The 26577-nt window shown below is 39.2% G+C and overlaps 1 protein-coding gene across 1 annotated transcript; it reads left to right on the forward strand.

The window, feature by feature from the left end:
• The first annotated feature begins 11794 nt into the window (after positions 1–11794).
• On the forward strand, positions 11795–24787 carry NUDT12 (nudix hydrolase 12). The gene is made up of 7 exons (XM_005143446.2): positions 11795–11848; positions 12536–12749; positions 15704–16299; positions 17190–17357; positions 19160–19273; positions 22287–22486; positions 23748–24787. The coding sequence occupies exons 2-7, from the start codon at positions 12544–12546 to the stop codon at positions 23856–23858; spliced, it is 1395 nt and encodes a 464-aa protein (XP_005143503.1). The 5' UTR covers positions 11795–11848; positions 12536–12543; the 3' UTR covers positions 23859–24787.
• The last annotated feature ends 1790 nt before the right edge of the window (positions 24788–26577 follow it).

Raw genomic sequence — 26577 nt, forward strand, 5'->3', positions numbered from 1 at the left:
CAGCTGACAGTGCTCATGATCATACACCTGCCTTCCAATCCTCCACACCACACATAATATACCTGCACATTTAACTCATGAGTTTTTATTGTTTCTGTACTCATTGCCCCGTCCCCTTCTCCTCCCACCCCCAGCCCCCCAGCCTCCAACATAAATTGTTTGCGGAAAATCTGCTTCACTAACCTTCATATCACAAACCATGTACTTTTCAGAAACACATTCTGAGCTGATTGGTACTGCAGCATTCCTTTTTTTCTTGTCGGGCACAGCATAGGTTGTAGTACAGCTGAAAGAAACTGAAAAACTTCATCTGCGGGGGGCTGCTGGAGTCTACCTGTTAGAGAAGGGGAAAAGCATCTTCAGTCACAGGCTTGCCAAGCTAGTGGAGAGAGCTTTAAAGTTGCCAGGACAGGAGAACCTCAACCCATCCCACTCCTACCAGTTTGATGATAGTGCCAGCAACATATGTTCAGAGCCTGGAGAGGGATCAAGGCTAGCAGGAAGGCATCTGAAAGAACACCCCAAATGAATTCCTATCACTCCAACCAATAATCTGGCTTCATCAGAAGCCCAATTTAAATGCCTCTATGCAAACACATATGGCATGGGGAACAAGAGGAGTTAGAGAAATACCCACACCTGCAGGGATTTTACTGGAATCCTTCAGACACGGCAGGATGGCCCCCGTGACTGGGTGTTGGAATGGAAGGATACAGGCTCTTCAGGAAAGACAGGGTGGGGAGACAATGAGGGGGGTGTCATCCTCTATGTCAGTGAAAAGTATGAAGAGCTCTGCTGGGGGCTGGATGAGGAGCCGACTGAGAGCTTATGTGTCTGGATTGAAGGGAGGGCAGGGACAGGAGACATCACAATGGTGAGCTCCTACAGGCCACTACAGAACAGAAAAAGAGAGCAGATGAGACTCTCCATATACAAACAGGAGCCATGAGGAAGCACAGACAGGACACCTGATCCAGACTAGCCAAAGGGGTATTCCACACCACAGCACATCATGCCCATTATATAAACTGGAAGAAGTCACCCAGAAGGCCCAAATCACTGCTCAGGTTGGGCTGGGTATCAATCGGAGGGCGGTGAGCAATTGTATTGTGCATCACTTGTTTTTATTGTTTTCCCTTCTCCTTTTAGTTTTATATGTTGTCCTCTTGTTATTTCCCTTATCATTACTATTGGTGGTGATAGCAGCAGTGGTTTGTGTTATACCTTAGTTACTGGACTGTTCTTATCTCAACCCATGGGAGTTACATTCTTTCGATTCTCCTCCCCCTCCTCCACAAAGGGGAGCAGGGAGGATGAAGGGGGTGAGTGAACAGCTGTGTGGTTCTGAGTTACCAGCTGGGCTTAAACCGTGACACTCAGAGAAGCTGTGGCTGCCCCATCCCTGGCAGTGTTCAAGGCCAGGTTGGACGGGGCTTGGAGCAACCTGCTCTAGTGGAAGGTGTCCCTGCCCATGGCAGGGGGTTGGAACTGGATGGGCTTCAAGGTCCATTCCAACCCAAGCCATCCTATATATGACTATGATCTGCATCCTACAGCACGGCGTGATTACACTGACCCAACTGAGAAAAATACTGCTTGTACATGAAGTGGGACAGTATGAATTAATAAAATGAAAAATCATATTCCAAATTCAGTACTCAGTAGTGACATTTATTTTTGCAGTCATCTTCTAACTACTACTTGGGAGAGACACACAGGCTTTGAGAGTTTCAAACAGTAAGATCCTGGATGTACTGCTTCTAAGAGGGAAGGTCAGCAGTCATACACTCAGATGTTATTTTTCCTTATATATACTACACCCACTTCAAGCAGAGGAAGTTAGAATATTCTCTTCAAGTTTCTTCTTTTTAAGATTTTTTTTTTCCTGACCCTTCAGGCATTTGGAATCCCTGGACAGTTACATCCTCTGGTACAACTTACAGTAGCTTCTGGCTCGAAGTGATCTCATCTGCAACTTCTCCACAGTTATACTAAAAGCTTGTTTGAACAATAACCATATATTGCTATGATTTTGCAGGCAACATTATGAAACATCTGGGGATCAACACTTCAGACTGCTTCTCTCACATTTGTACCATGATTTTCCTATCTTTTAGGCTAAGAGGAGCACTGTTGTCTCACCTCTTGCAGGACATTCAACTCTATTTTGTCCACACGCTGCAGTGCTCCCAGTGGTACTTTGGTACATTCTTTACAGCACATGCAGTTTTTAATACAGGCTGCAGAACAAAATGAATAGGGCATCAAGGCATTCAGATATTACTCCCTGTTTGCTGACTGCAGTAATCAGCAAGCATTTTGAAAAGACTGTCATTAGTCACTATCAATACTGAGCTACCAGAGTGTTTTTCATAATCACAGTAAATTAGTGGCAAGCATCTATATCCATTTTTACACTGACAACCTCCCTCAGACTCCAGAAGCCATACAAATACGCTCTTAGAACAGTGCTCCCCAGTACTATAGAGCTAGGAGACTCAGCTAAGTCAAACCCTATACTGGACAGTATTTATTTATTCATTTATTACAAAATTTAAGAATCATGGTACACTCAAATCTGTCACCACTTTGACCTTCTCAGTAAGCTTTAGATATTGAAAACATCAAAGGAAATTTAAAAAAAAGCTTTTAAAGCAAGTTGCCATCACATGTTTTAATTCTAAAGAACTATTAAATAGCTCTTAAAAAATATAGCTCAGCAATCAAGTAAATACTATATATTCACAAGAATTTGTAATGTTTAATACAGCACAATAACTAAACCTGTTAGCAGAACTAAAACATTCTCAAACTCACAGGTTGATATGTTATGATCACATAAAATACCCATTGACTTTTTTTATTACAGTTATTGGTATCTAAAACAAAGGGTACTGCATTATTTTTGCAATGATGCAGTGGGACACAGAACAAATTCAACTTGAAGCACTTAAAAGTGCACAAGTTGGGACTGCTGACATAATCTCAGGACATGAAGAATGTGTCCTCCCAACTAAAACCTGCTTCCTTTCATTATTTATTTTTAATATACATTCCCAGCTTTCTGCAATACTCCTCATGATTCAGAAATGACACTGCCCTTGAGCAGTAGGTTAATACAAGCAGCACAGGAACAGCACAGCACAATCCCTGTTACTCTAAATACTGTAATTTCTGTGGTTCACAAAAGTGATATAGACACATGGTGGGGAGAGGGACACACATTTTGAAATCTCAACCACTCTCCTGAAAAAATAAGTGTTTTGCAGAGCCTGCACTTTGGAGAGTTACCAGCTACAGCCTGACATGCAAGCAGTTCACGCAAACACACTTCATGAAGATCTGGTGAGGACCTGTCTGGTGTGGACTTTTGGGTGAATATATTTTGAAATTACACCCAAAACAAATTTTAAATGACACATTAATGTATGTTTTTAAATTGAATACTATTCAGCAGGAAATATACCATACAGTAACAAAAATTAGCACAGAGAGAACAGAGCAGGACACAAACTGACTCTAAAGTTATTTAACAGTAGGATTTGTAGCTCAAAGGCATCAAAATTTCAAACTATTTCTGTTTCCACATAATTTGAAATGTGTGCTTAGAAAAGAGAACCCTTCTACCTACAGGTCTAACAAAGATTAAAACCAGAACACATACATATATAGGTATGTGTACAGACGCTATTTGTAATAGTTGGAGGATATATTTGCATCAGAGCCATTATCCTTATACCAAACCAATGATCTGATTTGTGAAAGGTGTGGGGCACATTCCAGTTTGTTAGGGGTGATTAACCCCTGCTTATATATTGTGCCTTGGCGCAGCGTAGACTTTCTCAAAGGCAGGAAAAAGAATTCTTCAAAGATAAAAAGGTGAAAATTTAAGATGGGAGGATCACAGAGTAGTGAAGTTCTGAAGAAAAGTCCTTTTGGTTGTATTCTAACTCATTAGAAAAAGGTAGGGTAGCTGCCCGGTGATCACGTGAACAAAAAAACCTTGATTAAGTATTGCAACCAGTGGTGGCCCCTCTATAAATTAGAGGACAAAGAAAAGTGGCTGGTTAACAGAACTTTAAATTACAATACTTTGTTACAATTCATGCTATTCTTGAGATGAGAAGGAAAATGGGATGAAATTATGTATGCAGATGTGTTTTTCACCTTGTGGAACCATTCTGAGTGGCAGAAAGAATGTGGGATTAATGTTGCCCTGCAGGACCCTCTGGTACTATCAGTGGAAAAAGATCAAAAGAAAGTAGAAGGGAAGTTAAAAAGATGCTGTTCTGCCTGTAGTGTTGGACAGTGTTGTCTTAAAGCTACGAAGACCAAAAACAACAAACAGGATTCTATGCCAGAACCAGAGGAGTTAAGGGCCCCCATTTTGAAAAATCCACAGGTAGAAGCAGGGAACTCTCCTACAGACAGTAGCAGTGAAAGTGAAGATACTGGGGGAGATACTCCTACAATGGCACGAACTAGGAGTAAAGCTCTCAAAGGACTTCAAATTGTAGTACCTCTTAGGCAAGTTATGGGACCTGAGGGAAGGGTATCCAGTTAAAGTTCCTTTCAGTACTGGAGACTTAGATAACTGGAAAGAAGTGGCTAAAGGGTATCGGGAAGATCCCAATAAAGTGGTTAATAGGCTTGAATTAATTGTTATAAATCAAGATCCTGACTGGTCTGATGTTGATTTAATCCTCAGAGAAATGACTGAAACTGTAAAACAGCTGATATTGAAGACTGCTAGAACTGATGTCCAAGCTCAGATAACTGAAGGAGCCTTGTGGATCAGCATGTACCATTGACTAATCCTAACTGGGACTCTAGTACCGCAGGAGGTAATCAGATGTTGAGTCGTTATCGGGATTGGATTAAATGAGGACTAGAAAATTATATTCCCCAAAGCAGTAAATTGGTCAGCACTTTGTGCAGTAAAACAAGGGCAAAGTGAAACCCCAACTGATTGTTTTAGACAATCTCCAGAGTGCAATAAGGAAATACACAACTTTGGACCTGTCTTCCGATACTGGAACACAGCAGTTGGTTGCATTATTTCTAGGGCAATCAGATCCAGATATTAGAAAGAAACTACAGACGTTGAAAGAGCCAGAAATAAGGGACTTGTCAAAATTGTTAGAAGAGGCTTGGAGGGTATATAGGAATAGAGATGGAAAAAGAAGGGAGGGGAGGGTGAGGAGGGGACGATAGGAAAGGAGAGGGGAGAGGAGGAGAGGGGAGAGGAGGGGAGGAGATAGGAGGGGAGGGGAGGAGAAGGGACGGGAAGGGAAGGGAGAGGAGGGGAGAGTCGTAGTGACTGCAGCAGTGGCTGCGCTAGAGCAAAGTACAAATGGGAGACCATTTTCAGGACATGACAGAGGTAGACCTATGAAAGGCAGGGGGGGGAATACAGAATGAACTGAGGATCATGTATACTTATTGTAAGAAGGATGGACATTGTTAATATGAATGCCTTGAATTACAGAAAAGCTCCTCATCCGTAATAGATGGTACAGATTGATAAGGACCTGGGGCATACACCCTAACAGACCCACTGGTTAAAACAAAGCTAGGGGAACATGAGAAGGAAGTTGATTTTTCAATTGATACAGGAGTGTCCTTCTCTGTTCTAAACCAAAAGTTGGTGCCCATAAGTAATGACTTTGTAAATACAAAAGGAGCTACTGGCAAGCAGAAAAAAGGCATTTTTCTCTAAACCCCTTGGGTATAAATTGGGAAAAGAGATTGGAATACACAGATTTTTAAACCTGCCAAATTCTCCCAAATCCCTGTTGGGACAAGATTTATTGGAACAATTAGAGGCAACCACTGAATTTAAACAAGGAAATAAAGAACTAAGAGAACAGCTAATTGAAATTTTAAGTGTAGCTGTGATAGACTCAGGAATATCCTAGAAATCTGAGATAGATCTGGAAGAGATTTTTAATCAGATATATCCAGGGGTATGGGCTTCAGAAGTTCCTGGGAAATCAAATTCAAATAATAATTAAGCTTAAAGAGGAAGTGAGTCTACTAAATAAAAGACAATACTCCTTCAAAGTAGAAGATTGAAAAGGAATAGAGGATTTGATCAATAAATTCAGAAAAAACGGGTTAGTAGTCAAATGCAAATCTGATCATAATACCCCTGTATTACCAGTGAAAAAGCTGGATGGTATTTACTGTCTAGTAAAGGATTTGAGGGCAATTAATAAAATAATTAAAGACTTACATCCAGTGGTAGCTGATCCTTATACACTGCTCATGAAACTTACAAGATGACCAGACGGTACTGGATCTAAAAGATGAGTTCTCCTGCCTCCCACTGGCTCAAGTTAGTCAGAAACTGTTTGCTTTTAAATGGGAAAATGCTACAACTGGGAGAAAAACTTAATTGAGCTGGACAATATTGCCTCAAGGGTTTAAAACCAGCCCAACAATTTTTGGAAATCAACCAGCTAGGGAACTGGAAATGTGGAAGCCTCCTGAAGGAAATGGAGTTCTGTTGCAGTATGTGGATGACTTGTGAATTGGAACTGGAACTGTCACTAAGTGTATTCAATGAACAATAAGTTTATTGCATTTTCTTGGACTAAACTGATATCGAGTCTCTCAACAGAAAGCACAACTAGTACAGAAGCAGGTGATCCACCTGGGATATGAAGTCTCCAAAGGACAACGAGCACTGGGGACTAAATGCAAGAAAGCCATCTGCCAAACCTCTCTTCGCCAAACGGTGAAAGAACTCAGAACTTTTGTTGGAATGTTGATTGGTGCAGATTATGGATTTTCCATTATGGCATCATAGTTGAACCATTGTATGAACTTTTAAAATCCAGCTTCCCCTCTTGAAGGAAAAGCTACAGAACCACTGGAACATGACTGTATTGAGATAGCAGAAACTGTATACTTAAGCAGACCTGACTTAAAGGAGGAGCTTCTGGAAGAAGCACAAGATTCCTAGTATACTGATGGATGCAGTTTTGTCTGCCAAGGAATTCGTAAATCAGGATATGCAATTACCACCACTACAGAGGTAACTGAATCAAATCCTCTACTAATAGGAACATCTGCTCAAAAGGCAGAACTCATTGCCTTAATAAGGGCATTGGAATTGGCAAAAGGGGAGAATATTAACATATGGACAGATTCTAAGTATGCTTTTGGAATTGTTTATGTCCATGGGGCAATTTGGGAAGAACGAAGTTTATTAACGTCACAAGGAAAACAAATTAAATATGCAGAAGAGATCCTCTATTTATTAATTACCTGCACAAGTGGCTATTGTACAATATCAAGGACATCTTAAGGGTGATACTGATCCCGAAAGAGGTAACAGATTGGCTGATCATACAGCCAGGCAGGCAACAGAACAAACAGAAGAGCCCCTGGTGATGGCATTAGCTCCTGAAGAAAAAATTGTAAGTCAAACAGAAGTCCAATATTTAGATTCAGATCAGAAATGGATTCAGGAAAAAATGGGGGCAAATTCCATCTCAGGGATGGGCTTGTCTAAAGGACGGGCAAGTTATAATACTGGGTAATCAAATATGGAAATTTGTCAAAGACGAACATAATAAGACTCATTGGGGAACAGACTCTTTATATGAATATCTGAAGACTATAGTGGCAGGGAAAAATTTATATAGTATTATCAGAGAAGCCACTCAGCAATGTGAGATCTGTTTAAGAAACAATCCTAATACAGGAAATAAATAGAAGAGGGGACTATAGGGAGAGGAAACATTCTGGGAGAACACTGCCAAATTGATTTTTCTGAATTACTAAGAAAAGGGGGTTACCAACATTTACTAGTAGTAATAGACACCTTTTCTGGATGGCCAGAAGCTTTTCCATGGAGACCTAATAAGGCAAGAGAAGTGACTAAAGTGATATTAAACAAAATAACACTCAAATTTGGAGTACCAATAGTTATTTCACCTGATAGGGGAACACATTTTGTGCACAAGTAGGTTAGCAAAATATTATGAATTAACTGGCAACTTATACTCCATATAGACCACAAGCTAGTGGACAAGTAGAAAAGATGAATCATATGATTAAACAACAAATTGCTAAAATTTGTCAGGAAACTCATTTATACTGGTATCAGGCACCTCCTATCTCTCTATAGAGAATATATGTAAAACAGAGCTAAGGAAAAGTTAAGTCCTTCTGAAATCCTGCTTGGAAGGCCATAGGAGCAGTTGGAATAAATAATGACAATCTAGAGCAATTAGAAAATCCCTGTCTCCAAGAATATACGATCTCTTTGGGTAAACAATTAGAGAAAGCCCATAAACAAGTGTCAGACACTAAAGTTAAAAGCTTAGACCGTAAAGTTTACTCTTTAAACCTGGATGACTGGGTATACTAAGAATTTTTCAGGTGATCCTCTTCAGGAGAAGTGGGATGGATCATACCAAGTGCTGCTCACAACGTTCACAGCTGTCAAGATCCAAGAACAACCTTCCAGGATCCATTATTCCAGAACAAAGAAGGCTCTCGCAGACTGGAAAGTGCAAGCTACAGGACCTTTACAATTGAAATTCCAGAGAGATACAGGACAACGAATTCATGGTTGCTATTGTTAATGTATATAGACTATAGCACTGATTATAATGAAAAATCAATTTTGCAACTAGTTCAAGGGTTTGGAAAAATACAGAATGTATACTCCATTACCACCTGTCTACCAGTGCCAGTCAAGGCAGGAAATCCAATTCCATGGGGAATTTTACCCACCAATGTGACTAAAATTGGGGAAAATGTGTGGCAAGGACATAATGAAAGCAGGTTACTATGGGTAGATACAGAACGAAATTACTCTCTGAATTATAAAAAAGTCAACGGCTCAGTTACCAAGAGTAATGTAACTAAATCGCCTACTTCTTGGGCCAAAGAAGTAACATACCAGCCCTCTGGAGATCAAACAAACATTCCATGGGCTGTCAGATACCAAAGATTTGGAAAGATGTCCAGAAAGGATCCTGGGAAGTTATGTCCTCAACTGGGTGGTGTATAGAATTTACAGGAATTTAAGGTAGTCCTGAAGATCCATTATGAGTGGAGATGAGTTATGGTAATACTGAGGAAATGAGAAAGAAGAACACAGTTAATAAGCCACAATTGAACTGCACTAGAATATACAACTTCAGCTCTACAGAACCAGAGATACAACTATTAATGCCTGTTGCTCAAGAATCGAGATTACGATATATTTGTAGGAATTAGACTATGCAGTTAAGTGACATTTGGTCACATTTAACTCATAACAATACATGACTCCTAATTAACTGCCTCCAGGATACTAGAAAGACAAAAGGTCATGTTCTTTGGGTAGACCAGTCATTTACAAATAACAGATTAAACAAAACAATTGACCTTGGGATTATTAACATTAAATCCATTACGGAGAAAATCCCTTTGCAATCATCTCTGGCAACCAGTAAAGAGAGTAAATCAGGAAAACTGGCAATCCCCTAGCACAGGTACAAGAGTATTATGAACTATAAAGGCTATTTAGTGATAGGACAAGGGGTAACGGGTTGAAACTTAAACAGCAGAGGTTTAGATTGGATATAAGGAAGAAATTCTTTACTGTTAGGATGGTGAGGTGCTGGAATGGGTTGCCCAGGGAGGTTGTGAATGCTCCATCCCTGGCAGTGTTAAAGGCCAGGTTGGATGAAGCCTTGGGTGATATGGTTTAGTGTGAGGTGTCCCTGCCCATGGCAGGGGGATTGGAACTAGATGATCTTAAGGTCCTTTCCAACCCTAACTACTCTATGATTCTATTTTTGCTCCAGGATACTCAACATTAGAAAATAAACTTGTTTTACATAACCTCACTCAACAGGCAGAAAGCTTAGCAAACGCCACCAAAAAGGCTTTGCAGGACTTAAACAGGCAATTACAGACAACTTCCAAGATGATATTGCAGACTAAACTCACATTAGCCCTACTCCTTTTAAAAGAACATGTGAATGCATGGCTTTCTAGGATTAAAAATAAAACATATTGTATACACATTCCAAATGCCGCTCAAGATTTAAATAAGCAAATTGATCAAATTAAGAGAATAGCCCGAGCCAGTAGAGCTTTAAGAGAAAATACGGAAATTACTTGGTTCAACAAAATTCTACAAGGATTTGGGTTTTCTCTCACAGGTTGGCTTGCTAACTTGATACAAACTCTGACTGTAATTATAGGAATAATTATATTAGTAAGAACAACCTTAGGTTACTGATATGCGAGTAGACTCCACAACTCATTAAAGTTGTAGATATGCTTTTATTCAGCGCTGAGGCGCATGGGGGATCACTCCTCCAAAACCACACAAGCCGCAACCTCATCTCTCCCCTCATTTATTCTCTAAAATTATACATATTCATTAGGTTACACAACACGCCTACACATATTCATGTCCTATCCCCACTTCGTATTATAATGAGCTAAAAGGCCCTTTGTGCCTGCGCAGTAACTCCTGGTGGTCATGGGCAAGGGTCTCAAGATGAAGTAAATGTGTCTTCCTCGGCTTAAACTTTTTACCTCTAATAGTCATGCATGCTCCCTGGTGACTTGGTCATTGTACAAACCACAAAGCTAGTTTCAGCTGGTTTCAGGGCCCAGAAAACAGGAGACAGGTTACTGTTCCTTCCTCTTATCAGTAGCCTTGTCCTCCCATTCTGTTCTTGCACAGCATAATGCACATGATAAAAGTTTGTTAAGCAAGCAGCTTAAACCAAGCCCCCCACCCCCCCCGTACATTGGTTAACTCTTTGCATCATTAAGAAAATTATAACTAGAAATTTAGCAGGACTCTCTGTAGCAGTAAAACAAACATTAACAACTGCATAACCCCTCATACGGTACAAAATGAAAGAAACAGTTATCCTTTCTATGCAAATGCAAAAGAATTTGCTAAAGTTACAGAAAAAGGAGGGAACTGAGAACAGAAATTCACTAAGAGAAAGCAGCTTTAAGAAAAAGTTAGCATAAAATTTAAGGTCAGTTAGTCAATTAACCAACTTTGTTACTGCTCGTCTAGGCCTATGACAATAGGGACTGCTGTTGTGCTAAGGATGTATACCAGTTCAGTGGTTTGGGAAACTGCCATTAAGTACTGTGCATACTCCAAGAGAAAAGGTAATAAGTTCAACCTAGGAAACTCTGAGCTTTCATCCCCAGGACCACCATTGACCACCAACAGATGACAGTATACATGCTAAAGGAGAAATGGCAGAGTTCCAAGGACCCCTGCTCTTCTCACAAATCTCATGTTTGTGACGAGCTGGGCAGTGAGCAACGCCCCACGCGCCCAGTGCTGAATAAACAAATACCTAATCAATAATTACGTAGCTACACTGACTACTGAGTTTCTTTATGGTGTTTTTCTCAGCATCATGATGACCTTAAAAGGTCTTTTCCAACCCAGTTGATTCTAGGACTCTATCTTCTGGCTTGCATAATCATTCCAACTTCCCTGTTAACTCTTCTCCCCAGCCACGCCATCTCATTTGCTCCACTCTTCCCACAACACATTCTGTCGCTTGTGGTTTCACTAGCACAGCGCTAAAGAACAGTTCGATTGCTTTCTGTAACCACCCAGCTTCCTGCCTGAAGCACAGAACGGCTGTAGCTCTTTAACCCCCCCAACAACCTCCCCCTTCTGGGCAGCAGCACCCTGGTAACGGCACTGCAGCCCCAGGCGTAACAACTGCACACACAACCCCGATCTGGGGCGGGTCTTCCGCCGCTGCCGCAGAGGCGGGGAGGGGCGGGGCGGGCAGAGGCCGCTTAGCGCCGCTGCGGCAGACTAGCTTTCGGAGCCTGGCAGCCGTGGATAGTGAGTTCACGGTACCGGGGCTCCTACTGGTGTTGGCAACTGTACCACCGGCCAGGGGCCGTGCGCGGTTCTGACCCTGCCCGAGGCTCCCGGGCACATGCGGGGTTCCGGAGGAGGGCTGGGCTGTGCGGCCTGCGCTGCGCGGCCGGGAGCTGTTACGAGGCCGTCGCCGGTCTTTGTCGCGTTGTGAGCGACCCCGAGCCCCGGCTACTGCCTGCGGTTCGGGCTTAGGGGCCCCCGCAATTCTTCCAGTGGTCTGTGTGTGGCTGGGGGAGCCCCGCGGCCTGCAGGAGCCGGCCCCACCGCCGTTGTTTTTCTCTGTTCCCAAAGTACCCGAGACTTGTTTCTTGGAGTGAGTGCTGCCTTGGTTGGTTGCGCAGTGAGGAGCCCAGAACGTGTTTTTCACATTCAGAGAAACTTAATTTATATAGCAAAATCCTTAAGCCTCTCCAAAACTAGTCTTGATTATTAGGATAGCACTTCGTTGTGTTTGGAGATGTGTGGGACTGTGGTTTGCTTGGGAATAATAATGTCATGCTAATTACAAGTTTGCCTGTTGTGCCCGTAATTTGGTGACACTGTTGGTTATCTGTGTATCTTTAAACTTAATTTTGTCACCTAAACCCCTTTCCTCATAGTGGATATGTTTTCAGGCATTTTTGTTTGTTTTTTTTTTTTTTAACTTAGTTGATGCAATGACAGACTTTGAAAAGAACCTTCATCGGCACACGATTTCCCAGTTGCACAATTCTGCTGCTGTTGGAGATGCAGTCAAACTGAAAACATTGCTCAGCATTTATCCATCACTCATCAATGCCACTGCAGATAATGGCTGGACAGCCCTGATGTATGGTGCCAGAAACGGACACCTTGAGGTCATACAGATTCTTCTTGCAGAAGGGTAAGCTGTTCAGTAGATCCTGTTGAAGAGGTCTAACCTGAAGCCCTTTGCACCCACTTTAACTTGATCTCAGAAAAGTAAATTATCTGACAGGTAGCAGAATTTTCAGGGTTCAAATTCAATATACTGTGTTTCTAACTGGATTCTACTGTCACGACACTTACATGTGTCCTAAGAAACTCATTAAGACCAGCTCTAAAATTATTCTTTTGGCCTTCAAGTGTATATTGTCATTCCTCCCAGAGGCCAGCAGGACAAAGTTTGTATCCTGTGCCAGCCACTGTACAGAGAATAAATTTAGTATATTCAATTGTTCCACTTAAACTTTTTCTTTAAACTTTATTTGCAATCCACTTGTATCTACATTACAGAATATTTGCTGACATGATGATGGCATACTTAAGTAGGACCTTTAGCAAAGTTGGTGATTGATTTGTTGCCGTCGTCTTTTATTTTTTTGGCCAATTCATTTCTGCCTTCTTCCTTGAGCTGTTACATTATTTTCATCAGTCAGTATGAAACCAAACATGTTCACTGCCTCTTAGAAACATTCTCTTATACTTGTCTATCTTCAGGTCAACTCTGTAGTTTTATTTCCAAAAGACACTCAGCAAAGAATGCTTTAGCATTCTCCTTGAGACCCCAGAGAAGATTCTTCCGAAGCCTAAATAAACTCAGGACCTAAATACTTCAAATGAAGAACATTTCGAAATAAAGGGTGAAAGTCAGATGGTGTGCTTCCACTGAGCTGTACATTAATCAAGCCCAGTCTGTTCCTTTCTGCACCCCAAAAACCAGAATCAAGCAAGTTCTGCTCATTTTCTAGTTATGAGTAATCACAAACACAGTGTTCCACAGCCTCCAGTGATCATCCCATCCTCTTTATTTTCAGTCCTCCCTGAATGCTGTGCCCTCTGCTGGGGCCAGTGATGGAGCATCAGATGAACTGCTGTTTTGTGTTGTAATCAGTGTATTCCAGCATGTAGAGGAGTATCTCAGTGCCAGATTTTGAGGATTGAAATCCTCTGGATCTTGAGCAGTCTTTTGAGATTTTGTAAGATTCACTAATTTGATAAATAGGATAACAGTTTTTTAAGTTATGCTGACACTAAAAGCAGAGTGAATATCTGCATGTAAATGTCCTTTTCAGGGCTATTCTCTTAGGCAATTCAGTATTGCTCCTGTGATGATACTCTGGCCTCACTGGTCTCTGTTAATGCTTAGTCAGAATAATCATTTGGACAAATACTGTTGCTGGATACATAAATGTGAATGTCTGTGCAGGTAGTATTGCATAACATTCCAGAAACTAACACAGGAAAGCTAGTCAGCTTTATATATTCATGTCTGAGGAAAGATGAAGGAAATGTTTGTAGACTGCAAAAAAATATCTTAGTGATGTAAAAATTTCAGGCCAGTGTTGTGGACGCTGAACAGCAGCCTGATCACGGTCTGTATATACATGAACAAATAGAAGGGGTAATAAAAATTCAGAACAAAATTTAATTCCTGACAGATAGGAAATTAAGTAAGAAATTAGACAAGATTGTGCCAAGAGGAGACTTAATAATAAATGTGCAAAAGTAGTTTCTTTAGCACCAAAACCTTGTAAATTAAGCTTTGAGTGCATTTCCAAGATAGACTCAAACACCTTCAAAAACTGAGGTTAATATAAAGTCTCAAAACAGCCCTTCCTGTGGGACAGCTACGTGTGCCTCTGTTTTAAAAACTGACGAGTCTGGTGCCACATCTGCTGTGTAAATTGTAGTTTACAGTGAAATTTCTATTTTACTTGCCCACTGAAAACTGACAAAAAATAAAACTGCAGTAGACATCCCAATCAACCCCAATCAGATTATTTTTTTTTTAATACAGAAGTATGTGTTGTGGGGCAATGTTTCCTCATCTGTGTCACTTTGAAGACATTTTGGTAACAAACAGATCCCTTCAGCGACCAGCGTTGCAGTTGTAAGGGTGCTACTTCTCTCACTAAGGGGAGGCTGTATTTTTTATTCTTATTTAATGGTACATATTTTACTGTAAATGTTTTGAAGCTGTTTGCAGATGTTTTTTTGAAGTAATGACAGTTAAACTGCTTTTTTGTTTGTTTGTTTTATTTTATTACTTGTGATTATTCAGAAGAGACCTGTAGCCTGGCTTTCAAAGTCCAAATGTTGAAATTTAAATGTCCAGAGAAGGGCAGCGAAGCTGGTGAAAGGTGTAGAGAACAAGCTTTACGAGGAGTATCTGAGGGAGCTGGGGTTTTGTTTAGGATGGGAAGAGGAGGCTGACAGGAGACCCCATTACTCTCTATACAGCCACATGAAAGGAAGTTGTAGTGAGGTGGGTGTTGGTCTCTTATCCCAGGTAATAAATGGTAGGAAAGAGAGGAAATGGCTTCATATTGTTCCAGGGGAGAGCAGATTGGATATTAGGAAAAATTTTGTCACCAAAAGGGTTATTCAGCAGTGTAACAGGCTGCCCAGGGAAAAGGTTGTGTGACTATCCCTGGAGGTATTTAAAAGATGTGTAGGTAGCACAGAGTGACAGGATTTAGTGGTGGACTTGGCAGTGTTAGGTCTGCAGTTGGTCTCAATAATCTTAAAGGTCTTTTCCAACCTAGATGATTGTATGATCTTGAGGTTTTTTTTTCTTTTTATGATACAATATATGGGATGGTAATTAATTCATTACTGTTATAGTACTGTATGAACCATGGTAAATGATGATCTGGAGTGGATCAACACACTGATGTCTTGCCTTAGGAAAAGAAAATGATGTATGATTAGTCTTCATTACCGTAATGCTAAGTATTTAGCCCTGGGATAGACAAACTATCTGGAAGTTCTTGCACCTTAATTAGTATCAGATATATATGATGTAATTAAGAATAATAGAGCATCAGGACTCAACATATTTATCTTGTTAACCACTGTTCTTTTCTGTTTTGCTAGGTGTGACAGGACCATTGTTAATAAATCAAGGCAGACAGCTCTAGACATTGCTAAATTTTGGGGGTACAAGCACGTAGCTAATTTGTTGGCTAATGTGAAGGGTGGGCAGAAGCCTACTTTTCTGTCAAATGAAGCAGAGGAATATGAAAATTATTTTGCCTTGACACTTCTGGACAGAAGGAGTGATAAAAGAACAGATACCAAGTGGCTAAGCAAAAAACAAAGCCATCCAACTACAGTGTACATTCTCTTCTCAAATCTAAGTCCTTTGGTGACTTTGGGTGGGGGAGCTGAGAGCTCTCAGCAGTCAAAAGTAAAGCTTTGCAGGCTATGCCACAAGGATGTGGAGCAGTACATGAACCAAACTGAAGATACAACCTTGATTTTTCTGGGAGTTGAACTTCAGTTCCCCATGAGCCTGCTGGCTGCTTGCAATGGAAGAATTCTGCAAGAGGATGAAGAGGATGGATTAGTTGCTTGGTTTGCTCTTAGCATAGATTCTGCTTCAGCTGAAGAATTTAAACAGAAGCATGAGGACACTTATTTTCTTCACCCACCAATGCCAGCACTGCTGCAGCTACCTGAAAGAGAAGCTGGTAAGATGCATAAAATGCAGCAGTTATCAAACATGTATTCAGAAAAATACACTTTGGGATGCACTGAGATACAATGCAAGGACAAACCACTGCAAAGGAATCTGGTATTTTCAGTGGCTTTAGAAATACTGCCATTTTTAAAGCCTGGCAGTGGTTCTGTGAGTAATTTTGTATATAAGAACTTGTGCAGTTGCAATAGGATAATGCATAGGTGTTAGCAATGCCTTTGCATGGCAGTGGCAAGTATTGGATCATAAAATCTATTACTATTATAGTTTTATAAGTGCTACTATTTAAATGTTGATACATGTGCATAAATGTTCTAAGAAAAAACTACTGAGTTTTCATTACAAAAACCAAAACTGAGCCATTAAGAAGAGTGTGTTGGACACTTGTCTGAGAAGGAAACAGCATGAGCAAGTGTTGGAAAGTCAGAATCCCAAAGTGAGCGACTGCCATTATGGAGATGATGTTAACAGCTGCTGTTGTAACAAGTTTGCTTTTACAAGAGGATAAAGAACAAGCTTGCACCTGGAGTTTAAATGCAGCAGCGTAGTATTATGTCAGCCCTGAAATGGTCATGTGGAAAAGGTGTGATATGTAATTCTGGCACTTTGCCCAGGTAAAGTAACTTTTGTGATAAACACAGCTTATTGATCCGGATGAATTTGTTTCTGAATGCATCATTTGGTCTGTAGGTGTTGTAGTACTGTGTTCTATTGCACATGCTGTGCTACAAAGATCTGAGTAACTTACATTGCTCAACAATTCAAGCCATAGTCTTTTTTTTTTTATTTTTATGTTAAACTTTACTACTTGCTTTTTCTGTACATAAAAGCTTACATGAATGGGTCATTGATTTTGTGTCTTTTTAATATATTCTTTTGAAGGAGTAGTAGCCCAGGCTAGGTCTGTTCTAGCATGGCACAGCCGCTACCGATTCTGCCCAACATGTGGGAGTGCAACCAAGACTGAAGAAGCAGGTTACAAGAAAACTTGTTTAAAAGAAGATTGTCCCAGTCTCCAAGGTGTTCACAACACATCATATCCAAGAGTTGGTGAGAATATTGCAGGATTTACGGAAGTGGCTTGTTTTCCTTTTAGTTACTTCAGCTGCTTGCTTCTGTGTCAGGTCTTAACACGTCTTTCCCCATAGTATGTGTGTCTCAGCTCTATTCAGGATTAAGTTGTTCAGGCTTTTCTTTCTTACAGTAGTCTGTGACAAAGCATTCTTGTGACAATACCAGCCTTTATTGCAATGGAATAATACCAATTATAAATGAAATACCATCAATAATACCAATATAAATGAAATATTATCAAAGGCTCATGTTTTAGTTCCCCCCCTCCCCCCCCCCCCCCCCGCATACTATTTTCTCACTGCTGCAAGCTGTTTGAGTTTGAAATAGTTCTGTATCAAATTTGGCCCTGTATCGAATTTCTGATACGGTGCTCATTTTCCTGTAATGCCACTTTGACAGTATTCGACATCTTCACTGCCTTTCATTATTCTCTGTCAGTCACAAACTGCCAGGCCCGTTTCTACTCAGAATATGAGCTTGTTTAGGCAGTCTTCTGTAGCACCTTTTCTTCATCTGTTGCAAAGGGAGTGTACTATGTTATTGATGGGGAAACAAGGAAGCTAAAAAACCCTTATCACATCTTCCTGGATCCTTTGGTGATTTGAACCACCTTTCTTTCCCCTGCCCTTTCCTCTCCTTTGCAGTTGTAGTTCTAGATGTATGTTACATTTCTGGATTTCATGTTTTCTTACATGCTGTAGATACATCTTTGTAGTAGTAAAAGCAATTCTGTCATACTCTTCTGTCTTATGGACTGTAGTGAAACTTGCTAAAATATTAGTGCCTGTTTCTTTGCAGTCTCTAGCACAACAAACTTGGAGAGGAGTAGGTTTATGTAGGAAAGACTGATGTACCAGCATTTTCTACTGATAACTCTCTGAAGAAAGTTTACAGATAGCAATACTGCATGATACATACTGTGCTATGTGGCACATATATTTGAGCAGGACAGAAGTTTTTCAAATTACTGTTTATAGTGATTGCTGAATCAAGCCTTTTCATACAGAAAATATTGGTGTTCTGAAAAAAAACAAAACATGGAAAGCAATAGCTGAAGAAAAAGTATGTAAAGGCAAAGGGAGATAGAAAAAACTAAACCCCAGAACACTGAGAAACTTAAGAGCTAGATAACAATAAAAAAGAAGAAAAGATGATAGATGAACAGTGTGCAGAAAGGCATGACAAAAATAATTATACCAACAGAAGAAAGTATTAAACAAGACTGAAAAAGACACTTAAAATGACCAGAAGTGAGAAGGTATGTAAAAGTACAATATCATCTGAGAGATTGACAGCAAATGGTCAACAAATCAGAAGCGGAATGTTTATTCAGTGTTTACATTGTAACTGGAATATCTGGTGATTCTTTGGTATTTTCAGTCAAAAGTACATCGTACCTGCGTGCATACAGAAGGTGAAAGTAAACTGGTTTTGCTGCAGAAATTACTGCTGTCTGGTGAATGCATAGCAAGGTTAATAGGCTGGTATGCATAACAGACTGTGTGCTTTGGTTGCAGGTAATTCATGTCCTGCATTTTAAGCCTTGGCTAGTAAACTGCTTCTACTAAGCATAGGTGTTGCAAAACAGATAACTTGCAGGAGGAAAAAAAAATCAAACTGAAATAAAGTAGTATCTTACTCTGCATCTATACAATTGTGATCTCAATCACTTAAAGGTATCTACTTGTATTTGCATCATTGGTATTGAATAAGCAAAATTTATTACTGCTTTTAATTCCTTCAAATGTTGAAATACATTCCTTTCATGTGCCTAACAGATCCTGTTGTAATAATGCAAGTCATCCATCCAGATGGCAACCACTGCCTTTTAGGCAGGCAGAAGAGGTTTCCCCCAGGAATGTTTACCTGCCTTGCTGGATTTGTAGAACCTGGTGAGTAATTTTATTTTCCCTTACCAAATACTTTTTCTCAGATATCAGTATTGTCCACTGAAAATAATATAGAAATATGTTTGGTGTTATGTCAAATATTTTTACTACCTGTTAGGTAGCCTGTGCTATACTTTCCAGCAGCTGATTTATGAAAAAAAAAAAAAGCAACATAAGTAATTTTAAGATAGCTTTCTCATCACATTTTTGAATAAAAAAGACATTTTAAAACATATACAAGGTCACTGTTTTTTGGTGATATTTAGCAATGAATTTTAGCTTAGTAAATGTAAGTTATAAAGTTAACACAAAGTTAAGCATATGCTTACAGATTAAGAGCCTGATTGATTACATGGGAGAAAAATAGAAATTTTATCACTTCAAAAGAAAAATAAAGAGATATTTTGCTAGCTGCATTCAGCAATGATAGTTGGAATTACTTGAAATTATTAGAAGCTGCAGAACAACTTGTAAAACATTTTATATTGGGAATACATCTTAATCCCCAGTAAAACTAGTGTATAACTATATTCTGTAACTGTTTGCAGGTGAAATACAATGATAGCATGAATAAGTTTATTCACAGACTCATAGAATAGTTAGGGTTGGAAAGGATCTTAAGATCATCTAGTTCCAGCCCACCTGCCATGGGCAGGGACATCTCACACTAAACCATATCGCCCAATGCTTCATCCAACCTGGCCTTGAACACTGACAGGGATGGAGCATTCATACAACCTCTGCCAGTGCCTCAGCACCCTGACAGTAAAGAATTTCTTCCTTCTATTCAATCTGAACTTCCCCTGTTTAAGTTTTAACCTATTACCTGTTGTCCTGTCACTACAGTCCCTAATGAAGAGTTCATCCCCAGCATCCCTATAGCCCCCCTTCAGATACTGGAAGACTGCTATGAGGTCTACATGCAGCCTTCTCCAGGCTGAGCAACCCCAACTTTCTCAGCCTGTCTTCATATGGGAGGTGCTCCAGTCCCCTGATCATCCTCGTGGCCCTCCTCTGGACTTGTTCTAACAGTACCATGTCCTTTTTATGTTGAGGACACCAGAACTGCAACAATACTCCAAGTGAGTTCTCACGAGAGCAGAGTAGAGGGGCAGGATCACCTCCTTCGACCTCCTGGTCACGCTTCTTTTGATGCAACCCAGGATACGGTTGGCTTTCTGGGCTGTGAGCGCACAGTGAAGCCATCTCATGTTCATTTTCTCATCGACCAACACCCCCAAGTTCTTCTCTGCAGGGCTGCTCTGAATCTCTTCTCTGCCCAACCTGTAGTAGTGCCTGGGCTTGCTCCGACCCACGTGTAGGACCTTGCACTTGGCTTGGTTAAACTTCATGAGACTGGCATTTGCCCACCTCTCAAGCATGTCAGGGTCCCTCTGGATGGCATTCCTTCCCTCCAGTGTATCAACCGAACCACACAGCTCAGTGTCATCAGTAAACTTGCTGAGGGCACACTCAATCCCATTGTCCATGTCACTGAGAAAGATATTAAACAATACCAGTCCCAACACCGATCCCTGAGGGACACCACTCGTTACTGGTCTCCAGTCAGACATTGAGCCATTGACCACAACCCTTTGAGTGCAGCCATCCATCCAGTTCTTTGTCCACCGAGTGGTCCACCTATCAAATTGATGTCTCTCCAATTTAGAGACAAGGATGTCATGTGAGACTGTCAAACGCTTTGCACAAGTCCAGGTAGATGACATCAACTGCTCTGCCCCTGTCCATCAGTTCCATAGCCCCATCATAGAAGGCCACCAAATTGGTCAGACAGAATTTCCCCTTAGTGAAGCCATGCTGGCTGTCACCAAGCACCTTGTTGTTTTTCATGTGCCTTAGCATGTCTTCCAGGAGAATCTGCTCCAAGATTTTGCCAGCCACAGAGCTGAGACTGGTCTGTAATTCCCTGGGTCATCCATTTTCCCCTTCTTGAAAATGGGGGTTATATTTCCCTTTTTCCAGTCGTCAGGAACTTCACCTGTCTGCCATGATTTTTCAAATATGATGGCCAGTGGCTTAGCAGCTTCATTCACCAGCTCCTTCAGGACCCGCGGATAGGTCTCATCAGGTCCCATGTACTTGTGTATGTTCAGGTTGTTAAGATGGTCTTGAACCATATCCTCTCCTACCGTGGGCCGAGCGTCTTCATTCTCACAGTCCCTGCATCTGCCTTCCAAGACTATTCAAGTATCATTTGAGAAGTCAAGATTTTATTTCTTCACTTCTTGCTTTCTTCTGTTGGCCTTATTTCTGATACTGAATTCAAGCACATAAACTGAAATTTAAGATCTCAGCAGCAGCTTCTAATCAGCTGAACACAGCTGAACTAAAACCTTGTTCTCTGATGCATGGACTGTCTGCTTTAATGAATCTGTAATCTGTGGTTACAGTACAGTACAGGTATGCATATGCCTATTACTGTGAATACATACACATAGCAGTTTGCTATGAATATGGAAGTAAGACAATGAAGAATGAGTCAAGCAAAGTGAATAAAAAGCAAAAATGTGTGCAAGTCTTCTTGAGCCTCTATTTTTGTACTAATGTAATTTAAAATACTGATTTTCAAGTTGTATAATATTCTGTTGCAATCATACTGAAAATCTAAAAATTAACACAGTGCTATTCATAAATGAACAGATCAGCATTTCAAAAGTAGTTAAAGGAACAATGTATTTCCTACCCAATTTTTTACATTTTAGGTGTGGTAATAATAGTTTATGCATATGGTAAATTGTCAATTCAGGAAATAAATATTATGCTGGAGGAATTATCATACTTTATTTTCAAAGTTCCATTTTGCTTTGGTGGCTTGTTTTACTTTACCAGACTTCTGTATCTTGTGCTTAAGGTCTGTGCTCTGATCTGGGAACTAGATCTCTATAGATAATTGTCTTGGGCAGTTTCAGATCTTTTGAGTCAGTTCAAAGCACAGAATGTAATCTTTGCTTGGAGTGTTTTCATCAGCTGCTTGTTCTTTGCCCTTTTTGATTAGGTGAAACAATAGAAGATGCTGTCCGAAGAGAAGTAGAAGAGGAGGCTGGAGTCAAAATTGGCCATGTTCAGTATGTCTCTTGTCAGCCGTGGCCAATGCCCTCGTCCTTAATGATTGGCTGCTTAGCTGTTGCAGTGTCTACAGAAATTAAAGTTGACAAGAATGAAATAGAGGATGCCCGCTGGTTCACTAGAGAACAGGTAAAGTTCAATTTAATTTCCTTCTTATATCGATTACTCTGTGACTATATAGGTTCTGGCATACAATAGATACTTGTTTTTTTTCCAGCAAGTTGAATAAGCATGTATACTCTCCATTTTACCAGTCTACAATTGCATTATATTGTAATGGTAAATTACACACAACAGAGGCAGATATTCACTGGTATTTCTAAGTCACTTTTCATTTAGGAAGAAGTAGTATTTAATAGCATTCATCTTGAGTTTCTCCAAAGAGGCATGCCATGAGATCTGCTGTGAGGAGGAAGGTTTAGGTAAAAACTCTGGGAATTCATTAGTTTTAACATCTTTTTCCATTCATTACGTTAGTACACTGGCATTGAACTCTGAGGTATTCTTAGTTTGAATACTCTTTGTATAAAAACAGAGTTTACTCTGCATTAATAGGAAATTCTACATTTAGCTATTTTCAGTACTTAAAATATAGTCAAAGAGAGGAAAGAAAGTCTTTCACATAAACTTAAATTCATGAGTGGAAAAAGGAAAGATTGCTTAGACAAATAGTCTTCATAGTTTTTCCACAGGCTACTTAAGAGCTAAACTTTTAACATTCTACTTCTGTCTAGCAGTTGCAAGTGTTTTAGCTCTGCAAGTCAGCCTAAAGGCAAAGTTACTTAATTATAATCTCAGTGTATTCCTGACACCCTTGAGAGCATTATTTTAAATTAATATCAGTTCTGCATGCAGACAGTCACATACAGGTTGGTCTAGAGTTGGAAATAAATGTACTTCAGAAATGTACTAAACTGAAACAGCTGAAATTGTACTTGCATGTTGCTTGTGAGTACTTCAGAAAATGAACAAAACACATTTCTTTCTGGACAACGTGTGGGGGAACAAAAAAATATTAAAAAGAGTAATTTCTGGAAGAGTGTAGAGCACCATCTCGTGGTCCTTACCATAAAAAAGCTTCACACAAACCTTAAATATTTTACTAACAGTCTCTGGAATTGTATTAGAAAGAAGGTATCCTTTGGGGCCCTTTTGAGCTCAAAAATGTCAGCATTCACACATAATCCTCTGTGTGTTTTTTCTCTGCATCTGTCTTGGAGAGTGTGGTAGTTGCTTTCTACTAGCTATAGTAATGATAGACAGATTGATTATTAGAGTATTCCTGCATTCATAAAATGTTATTATTAGAGTATTCCTGCATTCATAAAATGTTAGATTCCATGTACTCTGTAATACTGTCTTCTAAAGAAAAAATCTGTCTTTATTGCAGGTTGTGGAAGTACTTGTCAAAGGAAACCAGCGGTCATTCTTTGTACCACCAAGTCAAGCTATTGCGCACCAGTTGATAAAACATTGGATTGGAATGAATGCTAATCTTTAATTCTAATAGGTGATTTATTGCTGGTATGTTCTGAATGTTCGATTTGGCCTTTTCTGTCCTCCACTGGAATGAGTCGCAGCATTACAAAAAGGCCTGACCTTGCCTTCTGTTTGAACACTATTTATGTCCTCTTATTTGTTTCATTCTCATTTTTTCCTATCCTTTAAATTCTGCCTGGCACGAAAATCAACATTCAGTGCTGAAAGTCATATCAACTATGATTATTTTTAAGTTAATGGCATACTTAAATGGTGAATATGTAGTACTTTATATCTTTTATGTCAGTAACCCTTTAAGAGTATTTATTTACTCCCCCTGTTTGATTTAGCCTCTGCTTACCCAATTGTACATCAGCCTGAATTTAAAAGTGTAACACAGTATTCTGTTTATGAAAAAATAGTGGAGAGCCATCTTCAAAAGCCTAAATATTAGGTATTTTTATAAGAGAATAATGTGCTTACTAACCCTAAGCAATGAATTATTTAATTCTCTAATAATTGGAAATGTAAGAGTAGTAGAGGAGAAAAGTAGATTAGTTAAACAATTCATAATATTTCAAAATACGTATAGAGTTCTTTCATGGAAATGAAGATACTAAGATTGTTACTGTTAGGAATTTTACAGTTGAAAGAAATATATTAACCCCGTCTCTAAGACTGGGAAAGCGACATAGAAATTAAAATATTTACTTATTTATATTTAATACTACAGTTCAAATCTGTGCCTTAATTTATTGTGTTATCGAATGTTAATATTCTTTCAAAATGGAAGGTTAGAAAAGTATTATTAATTTTGTTATGTAATGGTTCACTACTCTGTGATTATGCATTCATTGCAGTGATAAAATGCAAATGAATGAAAGGAAATACAATGATAGTCGTAAATATTATGGTAATTGGTTTATTCAGAGTAATTTGAATGTTTTTAATCAGTGAATGATAATCAGATTTGTTTCAGAATGCTCTGCAAACTGGAATCAATAAAAAATTTACAAATTCTAATGGTTCTTTTTTTTCCATACAGTGTCATACTATACTCAGCAGCTTTGCTTTTTTTTTTTTTAAGGCAGTGCATATCAGACTGTAAAGCAAGAAGCATTTCTGGCAGATTTGGAACAGTTGACAAATTACACTGTTTGATCCTCTCGTTTTGTCTGTACCTACAGGTGAAGAAAATCAGATTGTCTGTTGAGCCATCTGGAAATGAGGGAAGCAATACACTGCTTCCCTTAAAAGTTGCTTTTAAGGGGAAGCATGACAAGCTTCCAGTGGGATTGCATGTTATCAGTAGAATTAATCTTTTAAAAATCTGTGGGACTGAAAGAAGCCTTGTTGCAGTTTTTTTATACAAGTAAAGGGTAACACATGTAAACAGTGTTGGAAGCTAAGAAATGGAATTTTTAGCTAGTACTGTATAATTATGTACATTAAGAAAGATAAGGAAGGGATGAGGATAAGATGGAAGAGGGAAGATAAAGAGCAAGCATAGGTAGCATAAAGTATATATGACATTGAGATACTGAAAAATACATGTAGAAAGCCTATCCTAATATTAATTTTTCATGTAGGAAATTATAGTGGGTTCCTATAACTGTGAAACTCAGTATCCATAACCAATACTGATACTAAGAATCGGACTGTTTTTAACTGAGAATCTGTATAAACAATGTATTTCTGCAATTACAGTGCTAATAAATAATTCAAAAAAATTCAGTTTACTTCATGGAAAAAAGTAGAAAAAGGATAGTTTGAAAAAGAAAACACTTCCATAATCTCTGAGTTTGAAAGTAGTATTTTACTGATCTTTCAGCTCTAATATCTGGTGTTGCAACAATTTTAATGTATATACATTTTTAAAACCTACACAAACAGTCCTTTTCAAGCATTCTTTACTTTTTTCCCCTCCCAATAGATGAACCATTCACAGAGTACCTGACAAATACCCTTTGTTTAAAAAAAGTAATTTTATAATTTTAATCTCTTATTTAAAGTGAAACTTTTCCTGGCTTTTTATTGCTTAATTTGGCCTGTTTGTGGGTTATGGGATTGACTTATAGATTGAAAATATCTATGCATAGAAGTTTTCTGGGGGATAATTATTGTTTGCAGATTACATGTGAAAACCTACTTGAAGAGTTAAATGCTGTAGTTATTTAGCAACTAGAGCAATTTATAAAAGAACTAAATTAAATCTATCAACAGTTAAACAGAGTGTAGCAATTTTAACCAGAATATGGTTACAGCAACAGCTCCATAAGATTTTCAGTTATTTACTTTCTCCAAAAGGCTGCAGATTTGCAGTATTCCTTAAACCCTAAAAAATACAGAGGGTTTGTTCACACTGTCTAATAATGGTCTCACTGTCTTCTCCCTTGCTTCTGTACTGGTGCCAGAACAAAAAGAATACTCATTACCTATAGATGGACAAGGCAGAAAATTCTGGGGATGCCTTTTCTCCTAATTTGCCTGTACACTACAGAGAATTAACTTCAGTATATAATTTGTAAATATGTATTTTACCTGATTTTGAAATTATAATAATTTACAAATAGTAAAAATAGTAAAAAAAAAAAAAAGATGAGGTGTTCAAACACAAACCAAAATAGATAGCACTAACCAAGCTGAAAGCTCATGTGATAATATGAGCTTATGTATTATGTAAGTACATGCAGAATCACAGAATCATAGAATAGTTAGGGTTGGAAAGGACCTTAAGATCA

Source organism: Melopsittacus undulatus, chromosome Z (genome assembly GCF_012275295.1).
Source record: "Melopsittacus undulatus isolate bMelUnd1 chromosome Z, bMelUnd1.mat.Z, whole genome shotgun sequence".
NCBI lineage: Eukaryota > Metazoa > Chordata > Aves > Psittaciformes > Psittaculidae > Melopsittacus > Melopsittacus undulatus.

Excerpts from the sequence above, each read along its gene's own strand:
- NUDT12 (XM_005143446.2), top strand. The coding sequence starts at position 12,544 with ATGACAGACTTTGAAAAGAACCTTCATCGGCACACGATTTCCCAGTTG. Across the intron at positions 19,274-22,286 it reads TGCTGGATTTGTAGAACCTG|GTGAAACAATAGAAGATGCT; the intron begins GTGAGTAATTTT and ends CTTTTTGATTAG. Across the intron at positions 22,487-23,747 it reads GCTGGTTCACTAGAGAACAG|GTTGTGGAAGTACTTGTCAA; the intron begins GTAAAGTTCAAT and ends TCTTTATTGCAG.